Genomic DNA, 22663 nt, shown 5'->3' on the forward strand with positions numbered 1-22663 from the left:
GTAGCACAGCACAGCAAGTAGTTAGAATTCTTAAATTTGAAGGTAGGGCTTAGGACATTAAACATTGGGTCGCTTCAGTTACTTGCGAAAGCTCCCTCATTTGGAAGCCTCCTCTACTATGAAAGGAGACGTGTGAATCTCTTGGAAGCTTGAAGTCTTGCAAATCATTTATGGAGACTGATGAAAGAAGTTTGCTCATGAAGTTGCAACCAGTTAAACTGGGTTTTTTTTTTGTTTTCCTAGGGCAAGGTGAACAGTGATTGATTGATTTGATTTATTTAAGCTCTCTGTTCCTCCTAATATAAAATTAACCCGCCCTCCTCCCCCAATATGTTAATCTATGCCAGTCTGTCATATGTCTGTCTTCAGAAAAATAAAAACCTAACTACCCCCACATGTCCTGTTCTTAGGGCAGGTCTACATTACAAAACGCCCATGGGTGTGAAAAATCCACACATTTGAGCAACGTAGTTATACCCACCTACGCGCATTTTAAGTGTAGACCTGCCCTTATTCTCTTTGTTTTCCTGGGTATTTTTTCTCCCCTTACAGACCCTACCTACTCTCTTGCTCCACTTTGTTATTCCAGTGTCCCCCATGTGGAGTATGAAAATGATGATGTCCATGTTTGAGTGGCTGCTAAAGATCTTCCACCTTCAATCATTTTAATTAGATGTAAATGCTGTCTTGCCTTATTCCTGCTGCAAGAGTCATGATCCTTCTCACTCTCACGTTGCTGCCACCCTTTGTTATGGTGCTAAGTGTTCCATCTTTCCTGGGGAATGCATGTGAAATGTTTTTGCTTAGCAGAATAGTATATTACCATGTTGACCTACTCCTGTGACCGCTGGAAACTGAACTGGGAGCAGGGTGAAAAAGAGCTGTTGAGGGTAAAATATGCGGTCAGTTAAGGAGCAAAGGAAGTGACAAGATCGGAAATGCGAGCATGCTGGAGAGCCGGAAAGAGGAGCAAGTAGATGGTTGTAAAGGTGATTCAGAGTCAGTATGAAAAATTAGAGTTCACCTGTTTACCTCCTCTTCCAATTACTTTTTTGGGGTCCCTTTCTCTCCTGGTTCCAGCCTTTCCATGTCTTCCCTTGTTCCTGCCAGTCCATTCACCCACCATCTTACACTGCAAGAACTCAGAAATACAACTTCTTAGGCAAGTGTACACCCTCAGTAGCCCTTTAAATTCTAGTTTTTCTCCTAATTCCCTTAATTAAATCCAGAGTAATATAAATATTTTATAAACATCTTTGTGGCTATTAACTTTTAAATTAAGATTTAACAATGAATATTTGATTTGAGAGGCTGTGTAATCAGGAACATACATTTTAATCCCCAAACAGGTGTTAGTAGTTTAAATTACTAATATTGTAGGACCAGAAACAAAGGGTGGTGGTGGGTTTTTTATTTATTTTTTAAATAATTTGTAAGCACTTCTGAGTAAAAGAAATATCTTCAACTATCTTTTTGTAAAAATTAAGTTCAAAATAAAAAGAATGAAAGTCTCTCCTAACATTGTCATATGTTACAGTGCCATTGGTAGTTACCATGATAAAAGATGTGATCTTTCAGTATGGGTGCACATATCTGACACCTAACTGTATTCTCAGACACTCTGACTTAGATAGAACAGGATAGGCATTGACTCAGTCCATGGGAGATACAGTTGTCTCATCAGCTTGCCTGCTCATCTGGAACTCTCTCCTAGAAGAGATTATGGTGATCATGCATCTCACTGCCTTCAGAGCAAACGCAGAGACTAGTGCTTTGATTTAGACTGTCCACAAAGGAAAATAATCCCACCACTAAAGAAATTTAAGTCCTTCAATACTGGAGGACGAAAGGGATGTAATTTCGTGCAAGCTCAATATTTTCCCTAGACACACAGATCTTCATGGAGTAAGATATTCCTACCCCGCCCCCCAGTAAAGTACACATGGAGAACTTGTTCCCCAGGCATGTGAGCTGCACCCTGAGAGACCACAGAAAACTCTGAGGTCACCCCTCTGGAACTCAGACACTGGGGAGCCCCAAATAGGGTTCTGGAGCACTTAGGAAAAGATGAATAAGTTTAATGCTGAGTGCGTGAGCATTAACTCATCAAATTCCTTAGGGTTGAGGATGTAGAGGGCTGCCTGTGTGGCCAGCCCTGCACAGTGCAGGATTTTCCTCACAGAAAGTCTTTGATAAAGGTGGGGTAAAGAGAGAATGATGTAGTAGAGGCAGCTCTCCACTGAATCACCATATCCCAGGCTCACAGAAGAGGGTGTGATATGGCCCCATGTGATGCTGGTTTATGCCATAAACCTCCTACCTCAAGATGAAAACCATACTTCGTGCTGTGTGCTGAGAGGTGCGTGGTTCTAATACAATATTTTTCATTTATGCCCAGAGGTAGTGCTTGCTTTCCATCTCAGTTCTGGTTTATTACTAATAAAGCGCATGGACCTCTGTGCTCCCTGCTCCTGCCTGCACAGAAATGTGGAAGTGTTGGCAGGATCTCTGCTTTAAAAAATGGACAGGGGGGAGAGGACAAGCTATGAGGCATTAAAAGGAAAAGAGAAAGAGGTGTTTTTTCCATATGGCCATATTTGTGATTTGCAGCTAATCATCCTGAGCTATGCCACAGTGACCAAGGGGACTAATTTAGTACTCCAAGGGGGGGAGAAAATACCAAGTAATTTAAATACCCTAGCACAGGGGTCAGCAACCTTTCAGACGTAGCGTGCCAAGTCTGCATTTATTCACTCTCATTTAAGGTTTTGCGTGCCAGTAATACATTTTAACGTTTTTATAAAGTCTCTTTCTATAAGTCTATAATATATAACTAAACTATTGCTGTATGTAAGGTAAATAAGGTTTTTAAATGTTTAAGAAGCTTCATTTAAAATTAAATTAAAATGCAGAGCCCCCGCCCCCCCCAGACCGGTGGCCAGGACCCGGGCAGTGTGAGTGCCACTGAAAATCAGCTCTCGTGCCACCTTTGGCACGCGTGCCATAGGTTGCCTACCCCTGCCCTAGCATAATTCCTAGAAGATGGAAACTAAGATCTCCATCCCTCTCTCCTTTCCTTTCCCTCCCTTTCCATTCCTTTTCTTTTTTGTTATCCTAGCACTATACTTTAGTCAGAGATGTGTGTGTGTATATATATGTTACTCCTAAAGGGCAAATATGTGCCCCTTACTGATGGGATACTGATGGGAGTCCAGGTATTTATGCCCTTATTTGTGGTGGTGTTATATATCATTAGCAATGGACTAACTCAAAAGACAAAACATTGCCCTCAGAGCATGTCTCCCATTAGCATCGGAGAGTGCTGTGTGAGGGTCTGGAAATTGTTCTAAGGAGTGGTTGACTTGAAATGGAATTGGACAACGATGGTGTTCGACTGATTCCAGTGAGAAGAACATAAACTTGTATTGGCAGGTATTAAATACTTGCATGTCTTTATCTTTCCTGAATATCTTACTAAAATGCTCACATTTGTGTAATAACCTTTTTAAACTAACGGCAAAGATCAAAAGTCATGGAACAAACTGGGAGATGTGTATCTTTCTGTAAAATAGTTAACATAACAAATAATGGGTATATTATCACATCAGATTCCAACGATGAGCTCTTTCATGATTTTTGGGTAAAGACAGATCTCTCAAATTGACCAAATTGGTACAGAATTGATAATTTCTAAATGACGAAGACTCTGCAGTTCTTGGCCAGATTTATCACATATTCAAGCTGTCCTGACTATAATCAGCTATGTAAATTCCCACCTAAAATGTGTAGAGAACAGCTAGTCCCTAGGATTGTGCATCTTACATATAAATATTTTAATGAAGAGTGGCAGAATAAAGACCATTTTACAATTAAACAGACAAAGGAAAGCATTATTGCAGGAATGACCTTGGCAGATCTCCTGGTGGTCATTCTATAAAGTTCAAAAGTCATAAATATTGAAATATCTGAATTCCTTTTCGTGTCCCATTGGTCACCAGCTAACTTCAGAAAATCATCTCACACAGGGTTTGGCCTATTGGCTATCAATTACCATAGCATGCATTTTAAATCTTAATTCAATTTGCATAGTTGTATAATCTTTCTGAGAGCAGCTAGGATGTCTGCCACTTCCTGAATAAATTAGTGCATCAAAGAGCTGGTGGTCCCTTTTTATAATCCCAGGATTTATGTACACGCTTCGTCAAGCCAGACTTACCTTTGAAATTTGGCATACATGCACAAACATCATTCTGCCAAGACTCTTCATTGCTGTGCCAATTAGGTGATGTTGCATCATGGGATCTGTTTGAACATGCCAGCAATGAGACAGTGAATGTGCCATTTACCTCAAGTGTCATTCACCCCTTTCTGAACTGCAAATTACCTTCAGTGAGCTACCAGCGTTAATAGATCACAGGGATGCTACAAACACCCTGCCTTATGACAATGAACTGTACACCAAATCTTCTATTAGATGTAGGCTTCTATTCTCAACTTAACGAAGGCCTCTCATTACATTGCTGGGGCGTTAGTGTAACTGAGATTGTGCCCACAATTGTCAAAGTAGAACTAGTTCCATAACAAGGTGAATACCCTCACATAGGAAGAGGAAGCATTCATTGGAGTGATGATGCTGTGGCAAGACCATGATGCAAAAGCCATGAATACAAAAATTGAGTAGGTGAGTCATGCAATGATCTTTATGCAACAGGCTTTTCAGAGATTAACCCCTAGGTGGGTACTTAATCATGAGTGATTTTTTTTTCCCTATAATTTCTTGTGTGTCTTGCTGGGCAGCAGCACTTTCTTTTCAGTACTATTTATTGATGTATAATGTCTTTCCGACCGAGAATCCTAACACACTTTCTATAGATTCTAAATCAAAAGGTTAAAGATACATGTTTATAGAAAATCTTCTCTTTCTAAAATGAATTTAGTAATGGTGAAAAATGCTTCACTGTCAAGCCTGCAAAGTGAAATTCACCACCACTGAAGAAGTGTGGCAGAGGTGGCTTTCGGCGTAAGCTTTCCTTTGTAGTAACTATCCATGAGCCATATTGTTCTGGAGAGATCGCTGTTGTGTCTGAGACGTAGGATAGCCCAGACATAGTCATGGACCAAGGGCATGTTTTGAATGGACTTTTGAACAATGAGGGATGAAACAGGAGCATTTTATTACTTGGAGGAAGCTGTGGCCTAATTTCCTTCCACACTCTACTTTCCAATAAGAGTTGGTATTTTTTTCTAGGCCTCAGAGGTCACAAGGTATTGGACTTTTAAAACTGCTACATTATGACTTAGTCTTATAGCTTTTGCTATAGTTTTTGAATCTTCTGCAAACTTAGTTTCTCTCCTTCCAAGACACACAGTGTAAATATTGTGGTAAAATAACATTAAGTATAGTACAAGGTGTAGAACAAGTAATGTGATGACATTAAAAAAGGGTAAATTTACAGCAAGATCTATACAAGCATGGAACAGTTTGTCAGAAAGATGGAAATCTTGTTGCTAGAGACTCTTAAAACTGGATGGGGCAAAGCACTAGGAATTATACTGTGCTATAGGGAATAGGCCTGCAAACTGGCAGCAGTTCTGTTTGTCAGTCACATAGATGAACATAATTTGTTGGGGAAGAGTCAACATGGTTTTTGTAAAGGGAAATCACGTCTTACCAATCTACTACAATTCTTTGAGGGGGTCAACAAGCATGTGGACAAGGGGTTCCAGTGGATATGGTGTACTAAGCTTTCAGAAAGCCTTTGACAAGGTCCATCACCATTACTTAAGCAAAGTAAGCTGTCACTGGATAAGAGGGAAGGTCCTTTCATGGATTGGTAACTGGTGAAAAGATAGGAAACAAAGGGTAGGAATAAATGGTCAATTTTCAGAATGGAGAGAGGTGACTAGTGGTGTCCCCCATGGGGTCTGTACTGGGACCAGTCCTATTCAACATATTCATAAATGATCTGGAAAAAGGGGTAAACAGTGAGGTGTCAAAATTTGCAGATGATACAAAATTGCTCAAGATCATTAAGTCCCAGGCAGACTGTGAAGAGCTACGAAAGGATCTCTCAAAACTGGGTGACTAGGCAGCAAAATGGCAGATGAAATTCAGTGCTGATAAATACAAAGTGATGCACATTGGAAAACATAATCCCAATAATACATATAAAATGATGGAGTTTAAACTGGCTGTTACCACTCAAGACAGATATTTTTGCAGTCATTGTGGATAGTTCTCTGAAAACATCCACTCAATGTGCAGCGGCAGTCAAAAAAGCAAACAGAATGTTGGGAATCATTAAGTAAGGGATAGATAATAAGACAGAAGATATGCTGCATGCAGATGTGGTCATCCCATCTCAAAAAAGATGTATTGAAATTGGAAAAGGGTTCGGAAAAGGGCAACAAAAATGATCAGGTGTATGAAGCAGATGCCATATGAGGAGAGATTGATAAGACTGGGACATTTCAGCTTGGAAAAGAGACAGCTAAGGGGGGATATGATAGAGCTATATACAGTCATGACTGGTGTGGAGAAAGTAAATAAGTGTTGTTTACTCCTTCTCATAACACAAGAACCAGTGGTCACCAAATGAAATTAATAGGGAGCAGGTTTAAAACAAACAGAAGTATTTTTTTCACACAATGCACAGTCAATCTGTGGAACTCTTTGCCAGAGGATGTTGTGAAGGCCAAGACTATAACAGGATTCAAAAGAGAACTAGATAAATTCATGGAGGATAGGTCCATCAATGTCTATTAACCAGGATGGGCAGGGATGGTGTTCCTAGCCTCTGTTTGCCAGAAGCTGGGAATGGGTGACAGGGGATGTATCCCTTGATGATTACCTGTTCTGTTCATGCCCTCTGGGGCACTGGGCATTGGTCACTGTCAGAAGAAAGGATACTAGGATAGAGGGACCTTGGGTCAGACCCAGTTTGGCTGTTTTATGTTTATCTAAATAGATGTGATATAAGCATGGTATAAATGCAAATATCTCTGATCTCCTACTTCAGCATGCCCAAAGAATTCTTGCTTTTTCTGTGGCAGTGGTGCCTCTGGTTGATCACATGGTATCATACTCTTAAGAATCAGGCCCACAATAATAAACTTCCAATGGTTTCTGCACTTGATTGACAGAATTGCCTATGAAATGTAGGTGCAGAATGATACAGTAATTGCATCAGTGTAGAAAATTTGCACAAACAGCCTTACGTACAAAGCGCTGTTGCTTTTCTGAGCTCATGTTTCTTACCTACACCCACCACTGTTGCAATACTATAAAGTTCTACTGTTTGTTTTTACTTTATAACTGTGCTGGCCAGTTTGTAAGGGCAGGCCCTAAGAAACAGAGCACTCCATGCCTTACATTCACTCAAAATTTCCATGAATCTGAGCGTATGTTAACACTCCAAAAAACAAAGAAAGAAAGAAACCTGCAGCAGGATGTCTCAGAGCCTGGGTTAACTGACTCAGGCTTGTGCTTTGGGGATAAGAATAGCCATATGGATGTTTGGGCTTGGACTCTGAAACCCAACAAAGGTTGTATGTTTCAGGTCTGGGCTCCAGCCTGAGCCCAAACATCTGTGTTGCTATTTTGAGCCCCAAGTGCTAGCCTTGTGAGCCTGGGTCAATTGACCCAGGCTTTGAGACTCATTGCTGCTACTCTTTTTTGCAGTGTAGACATACCCTAAGTGTCTTGAGGCAGAGAGACCGTAAAGGTCATTCTTTTCAGCCTCCAGGACAGGTCTGGGCTCTTTATAGAATGGGCTGCAGTGAGTGGCAAAGAGGAGCTATTAAATGATCAACATGTTACTCCTGCTCTCTGGGATCTTGAATATTTTGAATAATATAGTGGTAGATGCAGTGGAGAAGGGCATCAATAGGAGTGTGTTTGAAAGCCATTTTCTGTCTCCTGTTAGGCTGTGCAGGAGCAACACAGCTGGTTGATTGATAGCATGCAGTGCTTCCATAATGGTCTAAGATCAGATAGTCCTTCCGTAGATTGGTGCAGGTCACAGAACAGTGTTGGCTGTCCTCCAATTAACAGGGTATAGGGAACAGTGCTTGGTGTTCCAGGCAGATCTGGCAGGAGTTATTAGTTGGGTCTTCCTATATATTAGCCCCTTCCTACGAATCCAGGGGCTTTAACTGGAGTTGAGATATAAATTTCCTATGTATCAAGACAATATTACTCTGTCTCTGAAATGTTTAATGATCATCACCATCTGTTTCACTTGCACAAAAATCTCATTGAAAATACTTGCTGTCTCCTTTTTAATTCTGTCCCCATAATATGAGAACAAATGGTCACTTGAGGAAATTTATAACAAACAAAGGATAGGCTTATCTCCGAAGGGATGATTCTGCAAATTTACCCTCATGAGTAATCTTGACTCTCACATTTCAATTGAAATAAGTGAGATAACTTCTGCATCTGGGGACTGTGACAATAAGAATTGTACAAATGCCTGAGATACGTGGGTGACCTAGGAGCATTGAGTTTGGGGCCATAGTGCCTAATCAGCCTGTAGTTTGTGGTTGGAGATCAAGGTTAAGTACTGTACCTACATATTAACAAGGGCTGAATAATTTTGTGACCAATTATATTTATATCTGTTCCCTTTACATCAAAGAATGTTTTGTGCTTTTGTACATAAGCGCACTGCTGCAGGAGCCAGGAAGGAGTCCCTATGCCCTGTACAGGGTTACATAACTGTTTCGGTGTACTTCAGGAACTTCCACCATCCCTGAAACTATAGATATAAATCACAGCCACAGATGGGATACCAGACCTACTGAACCACTGTGATGTTTGGGAGTTCAGCCCAGACCAGTAATGGGTTGTCATCACCTGCCCTGCAACTTTGTGTGCCTTTAAATGGTGTGCTGCTGTGGCTCACAGCCTGAACACCAACAGCCCACATATAAGCAGAAGGGCATCTGGAGTTGCCGGGCAGGTAGTGACACAACCACTTACTGGTCTGAGTTGAACCCCAAGCATCACATTGGCTTAGTTAAACAGGATTTACATGCACCTTGCTCTTTTTAACTGAGGTTTACACATTAAGCACTGGTAAAATAGCTTGTGATTCTCAAGTGAGAAGTCTGGGAACAATTAAAGGTTATAGTTTTATTATTTTCCATTTATTTTGGGAAGGAAATAGAGCAAAGGGAAGTGTAAAGATGAGTAAGTAGCAGAAGAGGCAGGAGGAGGTGAGCTGAGCTCATCAAGAAGCAATTAGAAGAGCTGTGTGTACAGTGGTCTGTCAGCAGCCACTCAGAGGAAATCTGAGTGTGGTGGTCATGCTATGGGGAACTTGCTCCAAATGGGGGTCAGAGGTGATCCATTTTTCTCCTGCAAGGTATGCAGGAGACCAAGCAGATGGCTTCCCTAGATGCCTCAGAAATGGAGAAAGGTCCAGAGCTGTGGAGTCTGGTGTGGAAAAGGCTGCTAGGGGAAGCGAGATGGGTAGACCTGGAGGCCAGGTGTCAGTGGCAATAGCGCTGGAGCAATCTGACCAGGACAGATGTAGCCAGCTTGAACAGAACAGGGTCAAGTCATACCCATGGCACCCAGGAGGAAGGACATAATGGTGTGCCTGATCGGATACTAGCAGACGAACAGATGTGGGTGTGATAGATCCCATTGTTCTGCCTGTAGCAGGAGTCATTATGGACACTAAAGGTTCTTCTGGGTTCTGACTGTGGAAATGTGGGAAATGTCTTTTCTTGGTGTGTTTTCTGTAATAATGTAACAAGTTTGAGCCCAAGGGCTCAGGTACAAGTTTGCAGTAGCCAGATTCAGTGGTCAAGGAGGTAAACCCTCACTGGGGAAACTGAGTCAGTGTTGAGTGGGGCTGTGGCCAGGGTTTGCTAGGAGCAGTGGGACTCCAGCACAACTAGCAAAGCAGAGGGGGGAAAGTAGGGAAACTGAGCCACAGCTGGAAGGTGCTGTGGTCCAAAAAATTGTGTATGGAGAGAGTCTGGCACAGCTACAGGCCAGAACTCCACTAGGAGCAGGGCAGATGCAGGGTGGTAATTAGGGTGACCAGCTGTCCCGATTTTATAGGGACAGTCCCGATATTTGGGGCTTTGTCATATGTAGGCGCCTATTACCCCCCACCCCCATCCCGATTTTTCACACTTGCTGTCTGGTCACGCTAGTGGTAACACCTCTAGGGTTCTGGCACTTCGGTTATTGGCCTGGGTGACCCAGATGGGTACTATGTCAATGGCAGGGGGGAAGGCGTGACAGAGGCCCATTTATGGTTAATTACTGTGTCAGTAACACTTGTCGGGCCTGACATGCTACACCTAACACACTGTTGATATAATCTTTATCTAAAAGGTGTCATGTAAGGTATCCTATACAAACTGCTATCATGCTAGTCCTGAAACATCTTGTGTGATGTACGTATGGGGTGTATACAAAGATTTACTAGGTTAAAATTCCTCACATAGAGTTAATGCATAAATTTCACAATGCTATTAATCACCAGTGTGTCCCAGGCTTTCATAAAAGACCTTACTCAATGTACTTTTATAGTACAGTAATACTGTACACGATCAGTAATTGCTTATCATTTGATGTTCAGACCCACTGTCTTTATAATCCAGAGGCTGTCTCCCTCATTTGCTAGTTGGATGGCTTTATTTACCTCGCATGTATGTGTCCCCATATTGTGTCTGCCTGACAACCGTGCTGGTCAGACAAGCAAATACACAGTCCATTGTCTAAGGCAGAATGCTGATGCATTCCTTGCCCAACATATTTTAAGAATATCATTCGAGCACATATCCATAACTGTGTACACACCCCGTATATACATCTCACAAGAATTTTTGGCAGTTAGCTGTTTGTATATTATACAGATTATGATAACAGTGTGTTAGATGTCATGAGTGTGTCAGGCCTGACGAGTTACTGACACAGAGTAGTGAACCACTAATGGACCTCTGTGTCACAACCACAGACCAGCCTGTATGGCAAATCTTATGTTCCTATGTAGAATATGTATCGTGAGGAAGCAGAAATAAGTGCCTGATGTTGTAGTTTATGATGGGCACAGTGAGTGCCAGCTCTCTTAATTTAATGATAGATCCTTTAACTTGCTTGCTGAGCACCTAAAACCCTCTTTAAAAGGAAACAAAAACAGAGATATGCCAAAACCACCTTCTGTGATTGGCAGACAGGACAAGATGCATGGCATTTTTTTCAGTACCAGAATGACTTCTGTTCATAATGTGATCTTGATCATGTCACATCACATTTAAATTACACAGAAGGCAATGTATTTTTACTTTCTGTATGTATACTCTAGTTCTCCATATTTTCATATGTATCTTATCAATGGAAATCTAAATGAAAGACTATAAATGTGTCAAAAGAGGTTGTTTTTTTTTTGTTTTTTGTTTTTTACTGGTTTGGATAGCTATTAGTAGTAAGTGCGCAAATAACTTATTGAGGAAATGCTTCCCCCCCCTTTTTTAATAGAAAAACAGTGTTCAGTAATCAGTCCCCCTGTTAATAGAGATCTACATACTGCAGTTCTATCTAGCCTTAGAAGACTGCCTAGTGAAAATTAAGTATTGACTATCTCTTGTGCTGATATTCTACCTATCACCAGGTCTCTGTAGTTTGTGTGCAGCTTTCATATAATGATACTGGAATTCTTGCTGCATTATTTAGTGGGTTTGGGTTACCTCATTTGGTGGGGTTAGTTTCTGACAAGTTCCAAAGATCGTAGTAGTGCTTTTTGCATGCAGTCCATGTTTATCTTTGTGTGCAGTCTCATTTGCCTGAATGCTTTATGTGGATCTCTGCATATTGGGTGTATTAATCTTCTGAGTTTATTAAATTGTTTTTATAAAAATTATTAGCTATCACCTCTTTTTAATTTTTAAATCCCTTTCCAACCCTGGTGTGTATTGTTAGAATAAGTACTTTACCTTTGGCTACCAAAAGCATGCACAGGAGGGCCAATCCCTGAAGAAACTTCTTGTAATTGTTCCTTTGAATAATTTGACTTCTAATATTTTTTGTCATAGTCATGATTTTTTTCACTCCCTAATTTGTCCAAGCATTCTCAGTTCCAGCTGACATTCATATTGTCTTCCTTCCTTCCGCAGCTGTGGTGATGTTGGCAGCAGCTTGTTAATCTTTTCCTCTCCCACAAACTGCTTTCTGTTGCAGATTACAATGTGCTGAGCTGCTTTTGTGTTGGGTACAGTTTAAATGCCAGCCATTCAAATTCATTTTTATTCCCTACACACTCTTCTGATTCATGTGAAACAAGTTTCCTAATACATGTTAATTTGTCATTGTAAGACTGAAGGGTCTCATTGTTTTCTTTATTAGCTAAAGTTACAAAACAGTTTGCCTCCTGTACTGCAAAAGGCTTTTATTCTTTGAAGACAATAGAACCCAAATTGGAATCTCCTCTTCTTCTTTTTGCTGTTTTCCATCTTCCTCTTTCCCTCAGTTTAAGTAATGTTGCTCTGAGATATACCAACCTTGCATAAAGGCAAACTGTTAATACAGCATGTTATGACTAAACCCAATACAGACCTATAAATTATTAGGTTTTTATACATATTTAAAGAATTTTCCATGATCTTTTAGAGAGGACTTGAGAGATCTGAGTTCAGTTCTCTGCTCCCCCATAGATTTCATATCTGACCTTGGGAAAGTCACTTATTCTGTCCATGCCTCCATTCCCCATCTGTAAAATGGGGAGAGCGCTACTTTATCTTACAGAGGTGTGATGAGGAGAAATACATTGTGAGATGCTACAAAAATGGGGGCAAACAGGAGGTTATAGCATTCTCTTTTTATAGCACATTCTGATAGTAGACTTCTAAATTAACAGTTCTGTAGTGTGATCTCAAACCACACACTTCTCTGCTCATTTAGGGTACGTCTGCACAGCACACTAAGCCCGGGTCCTTGTGACCTGCATCTGCAAATTCAGTGTTTCCAAAGTCATGCTTGAGCAGCCATGCTGAATGGAAACCTGGGCTTCACAACTATGCAGACAGGTCCAGGCTGCTCTACACAGACCTGAGTCTCAACTTCAGCTTCTGTGGGCATACGCTATTGTATCCCAGGGTCCCTACCATATTCATCAACTGTAGCCGCTTTAGGGTGCGTTTCATAGTGGGTTGCGGGAGAACTTATCTGTCCATCCAGCTGACGTTGACGAGAAGCGTTTGAGTGGTTTTAGCATGCCAACACATCCAGCTGATCCGTTTTGTGTCCACATGCTCCTACTAAACAGAACCATCAAAACATTCTTAAACCCAATGGAAGAACTTCTACATCTCATTTCTTTCAGTCCTGTTTTGGGAAACAGGTGGCACATCTGTGAGATGCTGGTGGACATGTCAGGGGCAGTTTTTGAATTGTCAAAGACACTTCTTGGAGAGGATTGCTGAGATGCCAGCTGTGACCCAGCTGATGCTGCTCATGTCTGTTGTCTTAGCTACATGTTCTCCCTGTGCAGACCAGCATTTCTGGAGTGGGGCCATAAGCACAGACTGGTGGGATTGCATCATTATGCAGACCTGACATGACCAACTGTGGGTCCAGAATTTTTCCACAAAGAAGCAGTTGTTTCTGGAAGCTTTATCTCTTGCCCCTACCCTCCAGCATCAAGGCACCCACCTAAGGGTGTCCGTGCCAGTCCAGAAGCAGGTCACTATAGCCACCTTGAAGCTGGCTACCTCAGACTGCTACAGATCCATGGCTAATCAATTTGGAGTCTCATTGTATATAAACATTTACATAAAATGCATAACATCAACACTTTTCATCAGTACTGGCCATGGACTACAAGTCACAGTTATGGATTATTGTGATGACAGTTTGTGTGTTGTGAGCGTTACTGAGAATGGATGTGTAATGACATTCATTAAAGTCTATGCCACCTCTAACATTACAATAGCAAATTTTATTATATGTAGCCTTGAAAGGGCCAGCTATTCCTGGGTGTCCATTGTCTGTCTCTCTCCTCGGGCTTTCTGGTCATTTTGTATGGGTGGGCTGCAACTGTATTAGTGTATGAATGCACAGGGAACATTTATCTGTTCCATTTGCTATTGTTCATTGCCCTTGACATGATCCAGCCACCCTCTGAGTTGTCCAAACGATGCATAGCCTGCAGGGCACGATAGAGTGGAGAGGACTCGCTGTGGGGCAGGAGCTGAAGGTGGCACTGGAGCCTGCAGCCTGGTAGTGATGAGTGCAAATAACTACTCAAACAGTTCCTGCTGTGCTGTCTTCCTCCCTCAACCAGCAGTCATGATCCAGGAATTAGTCCATCAATTTCTCCTCGCACTTTGTAGCCTCTTTCTCTCCTCCCATCTTTCATCTGTATCTTTTTGAAATGCCATTTGGTCCTTCTGGAATTCTGTGTATTGATTTGTTTTATGTAGCAGCTCTCCCATGAGCTCATCTGATTCTTTCTCCTTGCTTACAGGAGGTTGGCCCACACTTCCAGGCTCCTGATGCCGTGTGTTTGTCCTGTGTGGAGGCGGAAGGCCTTGAAAGGAAGGGAGGGGTAGGGGGAAGAGAGCACATTGTCTGACCGTGTTTTTTTTGTTTTTTTTAAATGTACATTTCCCACTGCATTAAAGGGGCTGCTTTAATTAAAGGTCAAAAATGATACTTTATCAATGGGCTGTATTTTATTCACACACCACGCTGGAGACTTCAGCCTTCTGGAATAGGTAGGAGGAAAAATAGCACAATAAAGATAATGGATTTCAAGAAGGCAGACTTTAGCAAATTCATGGAGTTAGTAGGTAAGCCCCCATGGGAAGCAAGTCTAAGGGGAAAAACAGTTCAAGAGAGTTGGTAGTTTTTCAGAGAGACATTAGTAAGGGCGTAAGAGCAAACTATCCCACTGCTGAGGAAAGATAGGAAGTATGACGAGCCTACCCTGGCTTAACCTAGGCGATCTTCAATTATCTGAAACTCAAAAAAGTTTGAGTGGAAACTTGTCCTTTAACCTAATATATACACAAACTCACGTATGTAGGTACAAAATTAGAAAGGCCAAGGCACAAAATGAGATTAAACTTGCCAGAGACATAAAGGGTAACAAACATTCTACGAATACATTGGAAGCAAGAGGAAAACCAAGGACAGAGTATGCCCATTACTCAATGAGGGAGAAGAAACAATAACCGAAAATGTGGAAATAGCAGAAATGCCAAATGACATTTTTGTTTCCATTTTCACCAAAAAGGTTGGTGGTGATTGGACATCTAACATAGTGAATGTCAGTGAAAATGAGGTAGGATCAGAGGCTAAAATAGAGAGAGAACAAGTGAAAACTTACTTAGACAAGGTTGATGTCGTCAGGTCACCAAGGCCTGATGAAATATACCCTAGAATACTCAAGGAGCTGACTGAGGAGATATCTGAGCCATTAGCAATTATCTTCAAGAAGTCACTGAAGATGAGAGAGATTCCAGAGGATTGGAAAAACAGCAAATATAGTGCCCCTCTGTAAACAGGGAAATAAGGACAACCCAGGAAACTACAGATAAGTTACTTTAACTGCAGTACCTGGAAAGATAATGGAGCAAATAATTAAGCAATCGATTTGCAAACACCTAGAAGATAAGATGTAAACTAACAGTCAGCATGGATTTGTCAAGAACAAATTGTGTCAAATCAACCTGCTAGTTTTCATTGATAGGGCAACAAGCCTTGTGGCTGGGGGGAAGCAGTAGTTGTGGTGTATCTTGATTTTAGCAAGGCTTTTGATACTCTCTCTTGTGACCTCATAAACAAGCTAGGGAAATACCTTATAGTAGCTCCATCTAGGTTGTATGTGCTTAACTGATTGGAAAACTATTCCCTGAGAGTGGTTATCCGTGGCTCATGGTGAAGCTGGAAGGGCCTATTGAATGGGGTCCCACAGAAATCAGTTCTGGGTCCGGTTCTGTTCAATATCTTCATCAATGATTTAGATTTGAATTTTGTTCTGCTGTTCTGGCTTGTAAAAGCTAATTTTCCATAATTTGCAAGTGGTTAAATGTTAGTTTGAATGTTCACATCAGCCTCAATATACTTGTTTAAATGTATTTTGTGCATATGTGTACAAATGAGTAACATGTGAATGAGCCAATTCAGGAATACTAGAAAACTGAAGATGATGTGGGGGCTGCACAATGTTAAGGCTATATTTCAAGATAGATAATGTACCTACTGCAACGAGCATTTCCAGTTAGCATAGTTCTGACCCGTCTGATATTGCCAGTTGTAAGGTTGTGTGAAAGATGAAAACAAGAGTGCAGCTCTTCCCCACCTCCCTACCCCTGCCACTGCTTTGCCATTAACCTCCTCCTCCCCAGTCTAGCCTACTTAAACAACTTCTCTGGTACCTGTTGACAGTATGCAGATTAAGATGACTGTGCTTTAAACTAAAACTGAGCTAGGATTGACTCAGTGCAAGCTATCTCATAGAACTGGAAGGGTCCTTGAAAGGTCATCAAGTCCAGTCCCCTGCCTTCACTAGCAGGACCAAGTACTGTCCCTGAGGGTGTTTGTGTTTTTTTTTTTTTTGCTCACTCCAGATTCCTAAATGGCCCCCTCAAGGATTGAACTCACAACCTTGGGTTTAGCAGGCCAACGCTCACCCTGGCAAACACAAGTTGTTCAAAATCCAGTTGCGGAGAACATAAATGTCAAGCTCTCATGGCATATAAAAAATGTTTTGTGCAGAATTTCTGCACAGTTGCAGTCCTTGGAGGTGACTTATTGTTCACTGGCTTGGGGTTTTTGGTGCAGCTGAGGTTCCTATTTTCCTTCACGTAAACATGTGTTCTGGGGCCTTTCACATCCAGCTGATCCCTACTAGCCTAGATTTGCGCTTATTCTGCCTTCAGATAACTTTAAAAAAAAATTACTCAGTTGAACACCATATTTTGATGTTGACAATATTTTTCCTTGAGGCATTTGTTTATTGCTTCTTCAAAGGCAATTGGTTTAAAAACTTAAAGTACACTCATTCTTCGTCAGTAAGGGTTTCTCTTCAGCTCTTTGCCAGCACCATTAAACTCCATTAAAATAACAATATTAGAAGAAGTCTTCCGAATGACTGACTGAAAATATAGGTGTAAGTGTCTGCACTAAGCACAAAAGGTGTAGTGCATGAGCGTGTCAGACTCTAAAGGTTTATAGATGTTGAAAATACAAAAAAAGTACATTTTGGCTTGTGATTGGTGTAATTTCAGAGTTTTCAGTGCAGCTGTTAAAGAATAATAATTGTGGTGTTTTGTTTGTCTAATTCGATGCCTATATTTAAAAGAGGTTGCAGAACAGGTTTTTGCGTTGTATTAATAGTATTGCATAGTTCTTTAGAAGCTGGTGTTTTAAACCTCTTTGGTTTGGTTTCTCATTTTCAAGCCAAATAGGTACTATATGTGGTGTGACGTTAGAGTGCAATGGTCACACTCCAATATTTTTAAAATCCCCTGCAGCCTACCTTGTGCTATGTAGCTCCCGAGCTAGCAGTAAGCAGCTACTGGAGAGTAACCACCATTGCATGGATTCTGCAAGTTTAGCTCTCCATGTAGATTTTAATCTATTTAAAAAGCAAACCAAAAATTCTCTATCCTGTCTGAGTGGGAATTTGCGCGCGCTCTCTCTTTCTCTCTCTCTTTTTTTTTTTTTTTTTTCCCCCCTTCCAGTGTTCCAGAACAGCACCTCTCATGGTGGTGACTTCTTTGTTTTCCCTTCACAGTAGTGACCATTATCATGCTAGGATTAAATAAACAAATGAACTTCAGAGCAGGGCACACCTAGTTTTGGACTTCGGTTTCTTCTGATAAATGGTACAAATAAAACCAAACCTGGATCAAACTGTCATCTTTTTGTAAGAGCCTAGAAAATGTTGTGTAGACCTCTGAGCTACTCTACCCTTTTTAACCTTTTGAGGCTAACTATCTACACCTGATGAAGGAAGTAATAACTACAAAGGATTATTACTATTTTTAAAGAAAACTTTAAAAGGTATCTTATCTGGCATTTCTCATTGTACAGAAAACTGTTTTCTATGCATCGTTCTATCATGACTCTACGGGTCTCAAACTTGGGTCCACAGGGTTCCTGTTGACTGACATTGTCCTGCTCTTAGCAGCTTGCTACCAACTGACCAAGTAGAGAGACCATGAAACCTGAAGCTACATCTTGAAGGCTTCCATTGGGCCCTGATTGGAGGAATGCCAGGACCTATTTAAATAGGGCTTTCTATTTAAACCCAAAGAAGGAGTGAGACAAGAAGTTGTCCACATAACTGGGTGAATTCCTGTCTGGCAGCTACATTGGACTGTGCCTTCTCGCCTAGCTCCTGAACCCTGCCTTCCTGACTTGTCCCTGGATCCTACTTCCCTGCCTTGCTCCTGGTTCCTACTTTCCTGATCTTTTCCTGCCTTGTTCCAGTTTCCTGTCCTTGGTCTCTGACTCTGGCTCTGACCCTTGGCTCGACTCTGACTCTGAGCATCCAATCCCCAGTCATGACAAGTTCTCCCCATTACGTATTAATGGCTAATACCATACAACTGTTCATAGTCCCCTTTTTCCTGTTGCAATGTGTTTTGATTTTTTTTTTGTCAAATGAGAATTTTTCCATTTTATACTTTTAGTACAATGGGCCATATTTTTTAAAAGGCATCCTCTTGAGTTTAACTGCAAAGGCATTTAAAGTTCTGCACTGTGGACTACTTCTTGTTTCTTGTTTCATTTGAAATAATTAAGGAAACTGATTATAATCAAACACCAGTGTGGCTGCTGATTATCATGCTGTGCTTCTAGCAATCTCATGAGTCTCATAAATGCTTTCCAAGGTGTGTTAAGAGTAGTCTGATTCTGTTTTGTTTTGCTCAAGTAGGTTGAGCAGAATCCTGGGAAAACAGGCATGATGTCAGGTTCTGAGAGAGAGCAAGATGGCAACAGAAGGGTATTTGATTTTTTTAATTTAGGAGTTAGCTGCTGGATGCTCCTGGTGTGTGCTTCATTAGGCTGCCTAATATACATACATTTGCCCAGTCTGCAACGTGCTATGTGCATGCCTCCTGTTTTCGTAATCATGCCTGAATGCGTTTTACTGAGTTATTTATAAAGATCCAAACTTACTTTAAAGGTCAGACGTGTTTAATAGGTTTTCACTACATTTCTGTGCTTGTCAGGGTTCTTTTGCTTTAAGAGCTTTTTCTCCATCCATATTAAATCTGTTCCATGTCAACAGCAACACATTTTTTTTAGGGATCGTATCGCATGGGTCAGAAAGAGGTGGAACTTTATTTTAATCCAGCAATTTAACATCAACTAACATTTCTGCATAAACACTTCAAAAGTCCAAATGCTTAAGTCTCATATCCGATAAACAATAGTATGTATAACTTTAACCTTGAATAGTACCATGAACGGCCTGTCCCATTTAAGAGAAAGGGGCTACTCACAGTAGTGAGCGCTATGTACAGTAATTGCTTGCAGGTAGTTGTGGTTCTCAAAAGATGGTCTATAAATCGCCATTAGTCCAAGGAGCCCTCCCTGATGGCACACAAAATTTAAATGTTTTTTTAAAAGCCCAAGTATTAACAGGAGAGGTGATCCGTGGAAAGACCTCTCTCCTGAATCAAAGTATGGAATGAAAGCATTGGAGAACAACTGATGTATACTGTAACTGTTTACTTAGTTACCAGAATGCAAGTAAGGCTTTTGAAGTACAAGAACTGAACATCTATTGTTTCATTTTTCATAGGTTAGACGAGTACCTGGCTCTAGTGGCCATCTTCATAAGACGGAAGATGGGGACTGGGAGTGGAGTGACGATGAGATGGATGAAAAGAGTGAAGAAGGCAAAGCTGCATTTTCTCAAGAAAAGGTAAGTTGTTTTCTACTAACTGCTGATACACTAACAAAGTAATGTAGTGTGTTCATTTTTTTCATGAAGTGTTTCTACAGTATAAAATAAACGACAATAGCTAATATCTAACTGCTTCTTCTACAGTCAAGAAGAGTAAAAGAAGAGGAGAATACAGAGGTAAATCATCCTTTACTTTACTGGCCCCCCCAATAGCTTGGATAGGAGGAAATATTGTGATAGCTTCCAATTCTTATATTTATAAAAATTGGGATAAAATTGTAGGGGCCTGATTCTGCAGCCTTTCTGCTGAGTAGTAAATAATTTTGAGTAGGGGTTGAGTATGAAGGTTATGAAGGTGGGCCTGGAGTGATTAATTTATAGCACTCGCAGGGTAAAACAGCTAGGAAATTCAAGCAGATTCTGCTCGTGCTTTCTAGCTTTGAAGTCTAGTAAAAAATATTGATTAAAATGAGCAATTTGGCTATTTTTAATGAATCTTCAAAACTGGATCACACTAATTACTACCTTTTCCCTCACACTAATGATGGCTGTTTCTCTGTAGCTGAAATGTCTCCAAAGAATTTTCAGCCTTTTATAATCTGTATTGGTACTGTGCATAACTGGTAATTAGAATGGTTCATACCATATGCAGTATAATGGTTCAGTACAGTGCTACAATAGAATAGATTGATTCAGTCACCCGTAAACACAAAAGAAATACCATATTAAATGCCGCCATCTTATGCTGAGAGTAGGAAGGATTCCTGCCATGTATAAATGGAATAATAGGATTTCTGGTTTACTGTCAGAGTCCTGTTTTAGATGCTTATTTATTGGATGTATGAAATGGATACATTCTTCACCTGTAGCTTTGGATCCTCCAATCCCAACTGATGTGTTGCCAAGTCCTACATAGAGGCTGATAGTCTGCAAAAGTTTTGGTACCACAGGATTCTCTGAATTCTGTGCTTGTTCTTTCTCTGACCCCAGTGTTCTTCCTTGACATGCAAAAGAAATCTTTCAGATTCTTCCTGCCTGAATCTCTCAAGCATGGAACCAGTTAACATGTGGTGTGCCCATCCCTTTGGAAGTGGCTGTTAAGATCTGAGACGCTTTGTGGTGCTGCTCAGTGAACTCCTTGCTGCTTCTTTAGATCAGTCTTCAGAGCTGGAGGTGACCTTCAGAATAAAAAAATTGTTTGAATAGATCAGAGATTTGACACATTCTTTCCCCTCCTTAAAGGATTTGAAAGTTGTATCATCTGCCTAGTAAATCCCAGAGTTCATAGATTTAACAGATTGGATCCTTGCTAGTGGATCAAGAACCTGGAACTTCTGAAAACAGTCTACTTAAAGATTTCTTTATCTGGGTGATTAGTGAAGTAGTTGACCCACCCTTCTAGACTAATGTGTGTGTTTAATTTTTTTTAAGCAGAGGGTCTGTAGTTAAGGTTCTGTCTTCAAAGGGGCCAAATTGGATTCTGCCTAAATATTTTTCTTCTGAAGGATTTGCCATTTTTATAAAGTAGTTGCCAAAGACACAGGTTCTTGTCCCATTGCTCAAAAAATTCCCAAGTTGTTTCATGGGAAATTACTGCCATTGAAAGAGGAAGGAAGCCTGAGAAGGTGGCAGTCTTCTGCCTGTGACTATGCCTTCATCAGCTATATGTGATGCAAAGAAAACTTGATTAATTTTCATCTAGTATAATTGCACTAGTTGTGCAGATTTCCTGTGGAAAAGCCTAACCTGTGTCTGGGACAGCACATCTATGGCTAGTGTAGTTATAGTCAAAGGGGCACAGGAGGAAATTTCTCCCTTAAAATTTCCTGGATGAAATAAGTAAACCAGGCCCTGAAGTCCTTGGAGTTATCATCTGCCCTGTAGAGTCTTCATTTATACATTCCATGTGGTAAGACTTCTCTTGGAGTAGCTAAGGGACCCAAAGCTTCCCTATCTATAAAATCAAATGGTTTAACATCTGCTTTGTGATTAATTCCCTTTGTTTCTTCATTGACGTCTCCGCATCTTGCAGTAAGGTCATTTTCATCTTTGGCAGGAGAGCTTTGTCATGAAGGTTATCACAAAACCTTAGACAAAAAGGCTGTCACAAAAATCTTAAAGTAGAGCTCTCTTCCTCTTATTGGGGAATGGAGGTTTCAGATCAGCCAGTGAGGGAGCCAGGCATTCTGTCTTTGCAAGATCTGTGTTTCAGAAAAGTTAAGGTGTAACAGAGCTAGAACCAAACCATCAGGTAACTCATCTGACTATCCCAAGCCCATCTCAAATCCTGCAAAGATCTAGGAAGTCAGTGCTCTTATGGCTTATTCAGTTTGCTTTGTGGTTACAGATTGGATATTAAACGAAGTTGGATCTTAAGTGTTACCGTATTGTTCCGAGTATAGGCCGCTCCTGATTATAAGCCGCACCCTTAAAGTTTGGTGCTATTTTAAAAAAATTAAATTTTTAACTTTTAACTTAAAGAAAATATACACATTAGTAGAACAGTAAAACAGTATTTTATTTAATGAATAGGAAAACATGTACCAGTATTTTTAACACTTTTAACACTTTTGGTAGTCCTGCTTTTGACGGCATATGTTATATACTCAGAAATATTGAAAACTATTTTGTAGTTATACTGTAAATAAAGAAGGGAAAAGGAATGGACAACAAGGAGACTGATGGGAACAGTTCTCACCCTCTCCCCTGCACAACAATCAACAACATTAGCAAATGTTCTTAGGGTTAGGGATCATGGCCCTCCCCCGAACTCCTGCCCC

At 40.8% G+C, this 22663-nt stretch overlaps 1 protein-coding gene across 5 annotated transcripts in view; it reads left to right on the plus strand.

Moving 5' to 3' along the window:
* Nucleotides 1-22663, plus strand: part of STK39 (serine/threonine kinase 39) — a 180347-nt gene that overhangs the window by 83345 nt on the left and 74339 nt on the right. For 4 of the 5 annotated variants that reach the window (XM_039495666.1, XM_039495668.1, XM_039495665.1 and 1 more), the window contains exons 11-13: nucleotides 18906-18974; nucleotides 19779-19901; nucleotides 20028-20060. In XM_039495666.1, the coding sequence (XP_039351600.1) occupies nucleotides 18906-18974; nucleotides 19779-19901; nucleotides 20028-20060 (225 nt within the window). The remainder of the gene's footprint in view (nucleotides 1-18905; nucleotides 18975-19778; nucleotides 19902-20027; nucleotides 20061-22663) is intronic. The other variant, XM_039495667.1, reaches the window with a different exon arrangement.

Source organism: Mauremys reevesii, linkage group 11 (genome assembly GCF_016161935.1).
Source record: "Mauremys reevesii isolate NIE-2019 linkage group 11, ASM1616193v1, whole genome shotgun sequence".
Lineage (NCBI taxonomy): Eukaryota > Metazoa > Chordata > Testudines > Geoemydidae > Mauremys > Mauremys reevesii.